Source organism: Ictalurus furcatus, chromosome 24 (genome assembly GCF_023375685.1).
Source record: "Ictalurus furcatus strain D&B chromosome 24, Billie_1.0, whole genome shotgun sequence".
Taxonomy (NCBI): domain Eukaryota; kingdom Metazoa; phylum Chordata; class Actinopteri; order Siluriformes; family Ictaluridae; genus Ictalurus; species Ictalurus furcatus.
Genome location: NC_071278.1, coordinates 15078251 through 15090299, shown reverse-complemented (window position 1 = coordinate 15090299; position 12049 = coordinate 15078251). Strand labels below are relative to the sequence as shown.

Below are 12049 nucleotides of genomic sequence, written 5' to 3'. Positions count from 1 at the left end.
AGCAAAAACATACAGACTGCAGTTCAGTACACCTCTCTGCCTCAGCTTCTGTATCTGAAACATGACCCAGCCATATTTGGGGTACATGGAATATGAGGAAGAACAGATGGCACTTTCTGCACACTTTCTATTCTATACATTTCTGTCTCATGCCTTGAGTTAGCAAAACACTTATAACAAGGACTCTCTGTCACATCTCTGTTGTTATTCTAGGGTCTTCTAGTGCAAAAGCAGCCTACAGCCTACCCTGTCCACACTATAATATCATTAGCATTAGATTGTGCAGATGATGATTATATTTTGGTAGCACAGAAGAGCTTTGTAGCAGCGTGTGTTCAAGGCACTGTGGTGTAGAATTTTATTTAATTTTGTTTTGTTTTTTTTGCTCTATAATAAATCAGTGCAGTTCTTAATCACTGGATATCACATGGGTCATAGAGTTTTAAACAATTACTGTGTAATTAAATATATCCTCACTCTGTTTTACTATTATGTAAATATATCTGTTGCATTGGAAGTTATTGTATTATATGGATTATCATGACAATAATTATTATCACATTATAAAGAGAAGTTGTTCCTTAACCTCAATGTTTAGACTATGGAAAATATGTATTTGGAAAAGTTGTGTTCTACTTTACCCCTGCTAACCACCAGGGAGAATCAGCTGGATACCTTTACTGAGACCTTCGAACAAAGTCATAAAGTGACATATGAAGCAGATTTTCTTATTAAATCCCGCTGTCAAAAGTCATCTTTCCATTTCTTCTTCTCACCTCACACATGTTTAGACTACATGTATGTATGTATACCATATGAAGCTATCACCTGGCAGCTTATGACTATGATTAAGAGGATAATTAACCTGTACTCCAAAGCTGCTGATAGCCTCCTCTCATGTCTTCTACCTCACTTGGTATATTTTTTTTTATATATTGCAAGCACCCTTTCTTGTTAAGTTATGAAAATCTTTGACGTTCATAAAATTGCTCTGTATTGTTACTTAAGATGATCCACCTTTCCCTGCTGGATTGGGTTCTCCCTCAGCATTGTCTCCTCCAAGTATTTCATATCCAACCCCATCTAGCTGACCAAAATGCCTATGGCTCTATGGTGTGGTTGAGTGGTTTTCCGTTGCCATACCAAACGCTGTTCACTGCTGAGTGAGCATGGTATGTCAACTGGGTTCACATGGAACACTGGGACTAGAGTCGGGTTTTGCGCTATTCACCCATCATTGTCTTCATCGTGTCAGGTTGTCCCACAGTATTATTTGCTCAGCCACATCACTTACTGTCCAGCACCAATGCAGTGGAGCATGCACATTGGGCAGCAACTACATTACACCAGTGGGTTCTGATGACAATGTTGCAGGGATGCAAACTCCAGTTCCACCTCTAGCCCCTATCTTTCTTTCTTAAAGAAGAATTCTAGCTCCACTGTCACCTGAATGAGTGGCAAACATTATTATGCTTGCCATCATATTCAGCCAGGTCATTATGTGCAGAATCGCCTGTTGTTTAGGGTGTCTGTTGAGAGTGCTAGGATTGTTGATGGCAGCCAAAGTGGTAATTCCTGTAGGCTGGAGCTATGAGTTTTCAGAAGTGGCTAATCAGCCTATGGTTAGACCTGGAATGCCACAGAGATATGTATCTTTGTCTCAGCAAAAAAAAGGGGACAAACTCTAGCTTTTCAAGCAATAGGAGTCCACTTTGGAGAAGTGCCCCATTGGAGAGAAACAGTCACCACAGACACTTCCCTTACTTGCTGGGGGGTACTGTGAGGTCACGGGGGCACAACCAGCTGGAACTGAAGGCTGTCCATCTAGTCTTCAGACTGTACTTATTGGTTCTGAGAAATCAGCACAGGTTGGTTCACTGAGATCAATGATGGTACTAGAGACCAGAGATGTTATGATGGTAAGATTTGATACCAATAGGGTGGCACAAGGTCAGCCTAGCACATAATCCACTCAAGTAGCTCCATCCATTCTTAGGCTCTGTGTGAGCCAGGATTGTACTACCAGGGCTGTACAATGGTGCACTGGCTGTATTGTACACCTACAAAACTGGTAAACCAGATCTGGGAAAGGTTTAGCAAAGTGCAGGTGGATGTCAACACATTGCAGATTGTGGTTCTCCCAGACAGAGCCAGACATTCCACTGGGACATGGTGCACTGCCCTATGCTTTTCTGCCTCTAATGATGATCCTTCCCACATTACAAAAAAACTAAAATGACCAACTAGGCCACAGAGTCCTACACATGGTGACAAGATGGCTAGCAAGACCTTGGTTTCCACTACTGCCTTCACTAATGGTTGGAATACTCTTGGGTTTTCACCCATTGTTGTTAATGATCACTTCAGCAAAAAGAATGGTAGAACTGCATGCTCTGGCCAGGAATTTCTGTCATTGGTCAAGCAATTTTGCAAATCAATTGATTGCCTTGCAGTGTTCCATGAAGTCAAGCCATCAGAACCTTCCTTGATGTGATCCGCACACGGCCCTATGTTAAGGTGTGTCACAGCCCATGGCCATTAGGAGGGGTGAAATGGATTGCTAGTAAATGTAGCACTGTGAACCCCATATAATTACCAGGTTCTATTTATTTGCATATAAATACAACCTGCAAGTTATGTTTACTTCTATTTATTGCAAATACTGCATCATACATCACTTATTGATGTTTATGGAAGATCTCTTGGTGTATGTGCGCACACACAAGGTATCCAATTGATTCTCACCACCTCTGGAGGTTATCTGGTGTTTATAGAACCTCATTTACATACATAACTAGCACTTATAATGTACAGAGGACTACCTTATTTAGATTATTTTTTTTATTGCTGCTAAAGTAGAAGGTGGACTGGAAGAATATATAATGTTTTAAAATTTAGTAAAAACTATATCCTGCTAGACCAGGGCTGCTGCATGCAAGATTATGGATGAGATTTTAAATGGGGATTCAGTTTGTTCATAGCACCTGGAGTATAGTGAATTACATCATTTAAAATTACATTTAAAACTTTCTTTTGATTTTTTTTCTACTCTGACAGAAAAAAGTGGGCATTCTGTAATGTAGCAAAATAAGTTTACACTCCTTTGTTTGTTCCTTCTTCTTTCACTGACCAGTTTAAAGAATATAATACTGTATTTCACTATTTTGTTTGACTTTCTTTAAATTGTTTTCATTATTTAAAGTGTAATACAGGCATAAATGTGCAGATTGTTTTTAATTTTATACTTTTTTCTTCATGCCTTTTTATAGGCCAGATCAAACAGCAATAGAATACTACTTCAACCTGTTGATATAGCCTAGAATATGAATCACTTACTGCAGTTTGTTTTAAGAAGAGTTGCAGCTAACCACTGAAGGCCTGTGACAGCTGTTTTAGATTCGGTACGTCATTGTTCCCTTGCCATAGACGTGTACAGCTAAATGTGCAGTAGCTGTAAATTAAGACAGAAGGCTCACTGTGACGTGGTTAACCTAATACAGAATGTAACACTGTTAATGGCTGTAAACATTTTTTAAAATTATGATAAAGCTATTTTAGCAAGGTCAAGCATTCTTGTCCAGTTGATTCTGTGTCTGTTTTTTTCTTTTCCCCCCACAACGGCTGCCATCCATAGGATAATGCTAACCTTATAGACCTCTAAGTAACATTAAGTTAAAATATTATAATATATAATATATAATAAATATAGTACCAACATACTAATATAAAAAAAAATAAACTGGCTTCTAGTAAACATAGATAAAAAAAAAAAACAACTTTAATTTATCAGTGATGGATACAAAGTAAAAATAGAACAGAACATGAAGGTGGAGAACTTGACTCCCCTCCTCAGTTTAAACACAAGATGGTGGCTGAATCGACAAACAGCACAAATACGGTTTCCTGCAGTGAAGGGGGATGAGGACAAACACTGGAGGAGAAAAACAGAAACTGTAATAAACAATAAAACACATTTTGCCATGATCCACTTTAGATCAGTTCAAATCCACTATGGAAAATCAATTATTTCCTCCACTAAACTTTTTCCGCCTCAATACTTAAAAACAATAAACAGCCTATATGACAAGATCTGGCTTAGTCTGTGACCCCTTTGAGTTTCACTCCTGTGTCTCCATGCTTTCATCCTCTCCTTCTCCTCCTTCTTCCAAAGCCTCGTCATCATCTTCTTTACGCTCTGGAGGTTTCTCATAGGCTTTCTCAGATGGCGTGACAATCACACCGTCCCATGTGGACATCTCCGAAGCCAGGTCTACACACACACACACACACACACACACACACACACAACCATGAGAGACACTCATAAACCACACTGGAAGCAATTATGAAGGTGTAGAAAAAGAAAAAGGAGGACATTGGGGCACTGAAGTTGAGAACTTACAACTGGCATCTCCTTCAAGTCCTAATATCTTCCTGTAGCCACCATGGGAAAGAACCCTCACCAGTGTCTGAGCAGTAAAACACACCATATCCTGCAGACACACATAAAATGTCAGTCATTAAGCCGTTAATTATGTCAATTGCTAATACACTATGATACATAAATAATTTGGTATTTTAAATTATTTAATTTCAAAATACCCTTTAAATTAATACCAGGTATCCCTCATTATATAAAAAGAGCATTTCCACCTTTTACCACTCATGAAAAAAGAACGGGTGGTTCTTTTACCCCCTGCCCAAAGAGGTGAACCATTTCCATTTTTTTTGGAGACATTTCCAAAAAAAAACTCTGATAAGCACAATAAAATAAATAAGCTATAAAATAAATAAGCAGGAAATATTTCCATCACTAAATCGGCGCTTGTGAATATGATATTTAGCTAGCAATGAAATATGATCAATCTAAGAATATTTTTCCATGTTTATTATTAAAAACTATTCAATAAAACAAAAAATAAAAAACTACTATTCATCCTATTCAATTTCACATAAAATAACTTGCAGGCAGGACTGCACGTGGTTTCACATGTGTGTGTGTATTGTGGCATCCAGCATATGATAAATCCTCGTCATCGGACAAGAATCTATTTACTTCCCACCCATTCCCCACATTATGTATCAAACCCTTATCTGCATGATTTCCCCCAAAATTAGTCCTTACCTGCTGCTCCAGGGTCATTACAGTGTGTATGCGGAAGTTTCCACTCTCACATGGGTCAGTGATGCCTACAGACCCCGGCAGAAAAAGCCCTGCCGCTAGCATCTGGAGACAGCGTCTACATCACATATGCACAAATACAGGCACATCAACAAAAACAAAAAATGTCAGACTAAACCAAATGTTAGCAAAATAACTGAAAGAACAGATCCACTAAAAAAGGAGCACCGTTAGCTTACCTGTATGCAAGGTTGAGCGAAAGTGGCTGTCTGGAGGGGTTATTCATAACAGCCGAGTGCCCCTGATGGCACAACACAGTTTAAATCAACAAAGTCAGCTCAAATCAGACCTCTTTTTTATAGTACTAGTCAGACTGGACAAGATTTCCAGATGAGTTGTCTCACAAATAATTCCCGGTGTACTATGTACACCCTGTATCTTTAATGCAAACTGCCATGTATATTGCATTCAACCATGAGTAGCTGACATACCCATAACATGTACATAAAACCCACAGGTGCACACATCCTTGTAAACATCATCTGCATTTTCAATCTGACCAATAGTTCTGTTTCAGCCAGAAATGACTGATAAAATCCCAGAGATACACCAGCAATAATTATATAATTAAATATCTTTCTATTTCCTGCAGAAAACATTTATCTGAATTTTTCTGATCAGCTCCTTGACTGAGCTTAAAACAATTCTATTGGCACAAGACTATTAATAGAAGGAAGATTAGTGAGGCCCAGATCTAATCCACCAAAACCTGGAGGAAGTGTATATCAGAGAGAATCAGTAGAGAATCCAACTGGATGCTGGCTTTTAAATCATGACTCACCAGGAGGTCCAAAATCCAGGGAGTAAGAGGCTCAAAGCCAGGAAACCGCACCCGCAGATCCTTCAACAAGCGGATCAGAACCTTCACCCTAAGCAACACACAACACACTTTGATTTACTCAAACATTCTGCTGACATTTTGAAGCTGCTTCACCAAAGCCTCTTAAAAACTATCAAAGTCTATGGAGGTTCTACATTTATAAGGGAATGCTTTAAAACTCCAACAGACAACAGACTTTGATCATTTCTTTAAACGGATTTAACTCAAGAAAGCCAGAAGAAGCGACCTTACGTTGAGTGTGAGGCGTTCTCCTCAAACCAGCGAGCATGGCGAATGGCAGCTAGGGCACTCTGCAGCACTTTGATGTCCACTTCAGAGAAAGGACAGACAATGCTCAGGTCAAACAGCCATCACCACAAAAAAAAAAAAAGCATGAACATGTATTAGGCAGAGGCTTACAGTGGAGTTCAGGGTCGAGCTTGCGCAGGTTGGGAGGGACTGTTGTGATGAGGATCTTCACTGTAGCATCAGCTGAGCTGATCTCAAAGCCAGTCTCATTGGTCAGCATAGACAGCACTAAAGCAGATAAGTGAAGCAATGAAACATTGCAATCCTATAAAACAATGACAGCAAAACCACTACCTGTGTAGTAAAGCCTGTACTCACCCTCAGCTGGGTCTTGGGTACGCAGAGTGTCCACTACTTTGTTTCCTAATGCAGCGACTGCCTCCACTGCAACAGACAAGAGTTTTTACTTCAGATGTACTTTTACAAGGTACAGGCTAAAACTAAATCTTTGACAACCAAAAGTAAAAATCGACCTTTTGGCCTAGTTACGTCATATCCCTGGTCATAATGTATGTTATTCAATAGTATTAATCAGTCTAAAATACAATGATATTCCTTTTTTTTTTTTTAAATCATCTTATTTTTGACTACCTCACAATGCATGGCATGTTCTGTTTCACTTCCCTCCCATCCACCTCCGAACAAAAACGCCTAGTTATACTATGCTCCGTTTGGAAAGTGCAGTTATTTACAATGCAATAAAAACCAGTTGAAAAACCCAAACCCAAACCCAACCATATGTTACAACCAAACCAGAATTGTATTTCATTATGTCTTTAAAAAAATACTTACAAGTGGGAAGAATCTTAAGGATAACAACAAGGTCAGCTACATTGTGTCCTGTCGTCATGGTGCCCTTTTTGTACGAGCCCACTTGCCGCACCTCCTCAATTTGCTGTAAATGTACAACAACAAGTACAAATATCATCACCCATCTGCTGAAATAGATATGGAAATGAGACGTTAACTTTGGTGTAAAAACTCACAACTTCAAAGTTCCCAGGTGCTACAATTAAGTTGTCAATAATGTTGTTGATCTTAGTCACCAAGGACAATATGGAAGACTGCACAAAAAAGATAAATCAGAATGTCAGCATCTATACAGCAACAATACAGTGCCTAGGAATGAAACTAACTGGAACAGCAGGCTCCTTTTCATTCTAACAATCAAAAATAGCGATGGTCTTCAAAAATGCTCATACCTAACAGTTATAATGTCACTGATTACAATTTATTGCAGAGTACAGACAACAAGAACACTATGGCGGTAATAACTCTACTATTCACGCTCCAGGTCCTGACCTACATTTACATAAGCAATAGATGCAGAGGTGTTCGAGTGTAAGGGTACCTGCTCACTAGAGGTAGGACTCAGGTCTTGGTTTCGCTTCAGCAGAGCTTCACTAAATGAAGTCTCGTCAGGAGCCGGCTTCACCCGTGGGAAGGCCATCTCACACTGGAGTGTGGAGAAATCAAATCTTATACGTGAGCTACATAAATGTTTCAGAGATTTTTGGTGGTATATTTCTGGAATCCAAATTGTTGTCAAACACCATTTCTTAAACTAATGGCAAGTAAGGTTACATGACAGCGGCACATTAAGATTCATGTTGCATGTAAACAATAGTTAACGAATGAACAAAGTGCACAGTAAAACTACTGTAGCTTCTTTACAGTGGTTAAAGAGAAACATTAGAATAAATGGATTTTAAAGAAAAACTTAAATAATATATTGAGTTGCACATTTCAAATAAGGGTCAAAGCCAAGATTTAAAATGTGTGTACAGACTTCTCCTGTATCTGAAGGCTATTTATTTTGAAGATAAAATTATGCACAAACGACAATTCTATGTTTAATTCTTAAAAGGCTGCATAAAGCAAGCGGTAAAAGCTCAAATGAAAAAGGTGATTCACTTACAACGTAAAAGTCAAATGGTATGTGTGGGACAAAAGGGCGGTACCTGAAAATGGAAAAAAAAAAAAGGCATAAGCAAAGACAAAGCAGCCAAAAAATTATAAACTTGTACACATACAGTGTGTATAAAGTAGTATACTGATGCAAGCATACAAAATGTATAAAGCAGTATACATGCAGAGTAAATAAAGTAGCATACTGTGTAAATAAGTAGTATACTGACGTAAGCATAGACTAAATTAAGCAGAATACTGATGTAATACAGAGTAAATAAAGCATTACACTGATGTAAACAGAGTAAATAAAGCAGTATACTGATGTAACCATACAGAATGTATAAAGCATTACACTTATGTAAACATACAGCATAAATAAAGCAGTATACTGATGTAACCATACAGAATGTATAAAGCATTACACTGATGTAAACATACAGAGTAAATAAAGCAGTATACTGATGTAATCATACAGAATGTATAAAGCATTACAGTGATGTAAACATACAGATTAAATAAAGCAGTATACTGATGTAATCATACAGAATGTATAAAGCATTACAGTGATGTAATAATAGAGGTCAGTACGTGAAGTAGGATTATAAAGTGAAATAGCTCACCCTTGTACCAGACCCCCACGGGAGCCAAAACGGCCCCCACGGCCCCTTCCCCGATCTCCTCTGTGAGAAACAGAAACACACATGTTACTGAGCCATTCCCAATTAGGCCGTACGGCTGCTTGGTTACTGACATGGCAACCCCCTAACTATGGATAGCAAGCTGGCTTTCAGTGTTGCAGGTTTTCTTAATAACATTAGCCAGCGTGTGGAGCAAAGAGAATTCAGTCCAGGTGCTAGATTAATGTAATAAAATTAAAAGCATTTAATTATCACGTCGTTTGCAGCAATAAACAGGACTGTGTTCTGGACACAGTGCTAACTTTAGCCAACAAGCTCAGTGTGTTTCCAGACTAGCTAGCTACCGTGTTTCATTCATTCACAACATCAGCACAGTGATGATTACACTCAAACACTTTATTTGTTGTCGATGCTGTTAAACACGACACAACGAACGCAATGAAATAATATCAGTTCTCACACTCCCGTGAACAACAGTTAGCTACTGAGAACCACTGCGAAAGTAATATGTGAGAAAAATTAGCCGTGGGGCGCTAACTAGCATAAGATAAGAGCCGGAGTCCACAGAGCCTTAACTGTGACAAGCTAACGCGATAAGAAACCATAAACTAGCCCAAACGCAGAACTTGCCTCATTGCGTAAGACGTTTTGGCGGATTAATGAAGAAGATCAACGCGTAAAGAGTCACCGGGAAACGGTGTGTAGCTGTTAGCTTAAACGGAGATGTGCTGCGACTCTATGAGCAGCAGGAACAAGGGGAATCAGTCAGCAACTGTACCGGAAATTCCTCCAAAAAACCCGGAAGCTATAGTTTCAAAATAAAAGGAGGAGCTACACAGCTTTCAATTAACAAACGCACATAATTTAATTTTTTAACTTATGCAATAATTATACTATTATTATTATTATTATTATTATTATTATTATTATTATTATTATTATTATTATTATTATTGTGTATAAAAATATTTTTACTACTATAATTATTTTTCTATTCCTATTATATATATATATATATATATATATATGTATATATATATATATATATATATATATATATATAAATTCGACATTTTTTCTATTCCTATTTAATGTGTATTCTTTCTTATCTGTTTTTTGTGCAGTCTTATCTTATCTTATCTTACAACAGTGGAAACAGCAATGTTCAGTAGTTACTATCAAATATAATTTCTGTGATAAAACAACAACAATACTACTACTACTACTACTACTACTACTAATAATAATAATAATAATAATAATAATAATAATAATAATTATTATTATTATTATTATAAACATAGAATACCACCCAAGTTTTTAATTACATTTAGTTTAAGCTGCACAATCGAATTTCAATTTATATATAATTTTTTGTATTGCTGAAATTGAATTGAAAGTCAATATTTACTCACACACATTAGTGGATACAAAATTACATATTATGGGTTATTGTCTGTGTGGGGTGACATTCTTCCCACCTACCCGAATTTTGCATTATGCCATGCCATAGACCATTTCATTAAATCTATTGTACGACTAGGTGGTAATGGCGGTAAAAGCAACCTTGAACATGGGGGGGGAGGGGGGGTGCCTGATTAACCTGCAAGCTAATATCCACACACTGGGTCATTTTTTGTGGGAAAATGTGCTCCAGCTCAGGGAACCCAACAACAGCTCTATAATAAGTGCTCCAACTGAGACAATGTGCACTGGAAGATAAACTCCTTGTATTACTTCCTAATTCCCTAACCTCTAACTCTGATTCACATGTATAGTGGCAATGGCACTGCAAGGTCACACAGCAGGTTGGGTATGTATTATGAATGGACAGGGACCACAGGGCAGATTTACTACATCAAATCCCACTTAGAGACTGCCTCTCTCCTGCAATTTCCCTAAGCTTTCTGTTTGAGTGTGCTCAATGCCCTTTGAAAAAATATGTAGTAACAAGTCATTGCTGTCAGGGGGGAAAAAAACATTGTGCTCTTTTGAAAATGAAATGCTGACATTTGGTTAAAAAAACTGTCAAGTGTACATATATTTCTGCTAAAATCACAATTACAAACATTAATGGAATGTGTTGTTAGGTCAAAACCTTAAACTTCAGTTCTTCTCTTGGGCTATCATTTTCCTTTAGTTTCTCTACTAGCCAGTAATTGTATGTTTGTATGTTTCTAGTTGATCACGTTCATAAGCAGTTTAACAGCAAACCACCCCCTGTGCACGTTGTTGCATTTACAAGTGAGACAGAGATGGGCTGCAGCTAATGTGAGTGTGTTTGTGTTTCTGTTTTAGAAGAGGATGGGAGAATGTTCTGTTGAATTGTTGTGGCAAGGATAACTGCTGTCTCCATCTGGCCATTGTGTGTAATTAATGAGATGGAACATAGTGAGATGCTAAGTAAAACATTTATCACAGTGGGCGAAACCCTCAGTGAGAGTACAACTAAGTTAAGGCAGAAATAAAAAGCTAGAGCAAATTGCTAGTGTTGGGTCAGAGTACACGCTTGTCGAATTAGATTTGAGACCAAGTCATTAACCAATCGAGTCCAAAACGGGCCGAGTTGGACTCAAGTTGGAGTCCTTAATGGCCGAGTCCAAGTTAAATCTGGCTTGGGTTAAGAGAGTAAGTAAATTGAAAAAAAAGATTTTTAATTGCAATTGTAAACTCAACACTTAGCTGTTAAGTTAATATTTAATTAAACATAAATATAACAAAAAATACCAATATAAAATTTTCCCATTGCCATTTTATATTTTTATTTCATGTCATCAGCACCTCAACTAGTTTCCTATCAAAAAATGGTTTCAATGAAAAAAAGGGATATAGAGGTATATGTAGAACTTTTATTATATTACAAGTGTATGGAAATACAAATGAACCTGTTTTTTTTTTTAATTGTATCACACTGAATTGTTTCCTCCAGTACGAGTTGACATTTAAATTATTTGATTCCTCTCCCTCACAGTTATATAGTCTGAGAGAGAGAGAGTACAGAGTAGAGTTACATTTAGCAGCATGTCATAACAACAAGCTTCATGCTTTATTATTGCTTTTAATCTGTCTATGAATGACAACAAACTCATTTCTGAACACAGCTCTGTTCTTGTAACTTTTTTTTTCATTTTAATACCTAAAATTAATAATAATAAAAAAAAATCCCTATCAGCAGGGTTTATGATATTT

At 37.5% G+C, this 12049-nt stretch overlaps 1 protein-coding gene across 1 annotated transcript; it reads right to left on the bottom strand.

The window, feature by feature from the left end:
* Positions 1–3762: 3762 nt before the first annotated feature.
* ilf2 (interleukin enhancer binding factor 2) lies at positions 3763–9645 on the bottom strand. The gene is made up of 14 exons (XM_053612665.1): positions 9491–9645; positions 8843–8902; positions 8230–8272; positions 7663–7767; positions 7298–7375; positions 7104–7206; positions 6630–6695; positions 6423–6539; positions 6255–6333; positions 5964–6051; positions 5362–5423; positions 5126–5240; positions 4403–4493; positions 3763–4270 (listed from the first exon to the last, which is right to left on the bottom strand). Exons 1-14 carry the CDS (start codon positions 9493–9495, stop codon positions 4119–4121), a joined length of 1164 nt encoding a protein of 387 aa, XP_053468640.1. The 5' UTR covers positions 9496–9645; the 3' UTR covers positions 3763–4118.
* Positions 9646–12049: the final 2404 nt, after the last annotated feature.

Excerpts from the sequence above, each read along its gene's own strand:
- ilf2 (XM_053612665.1), bottom strand. Across the intron at positions 8,273-8,842 it reads CGTGGGGGTCTGGTACAAGG|GTACCGCCCTTTTGTCCCAC; the intron begins GTGAGCTATTTC and ends TTCCATTTTCAG. Across the intron at positions 6,052-6,254 it reads GAGAACGCCTCACACTCAAC|GGTGAAGGTTCTGATCCGCT; the intron begins GTAAGGTCGCTT and ends TGTGTTGCTTAG.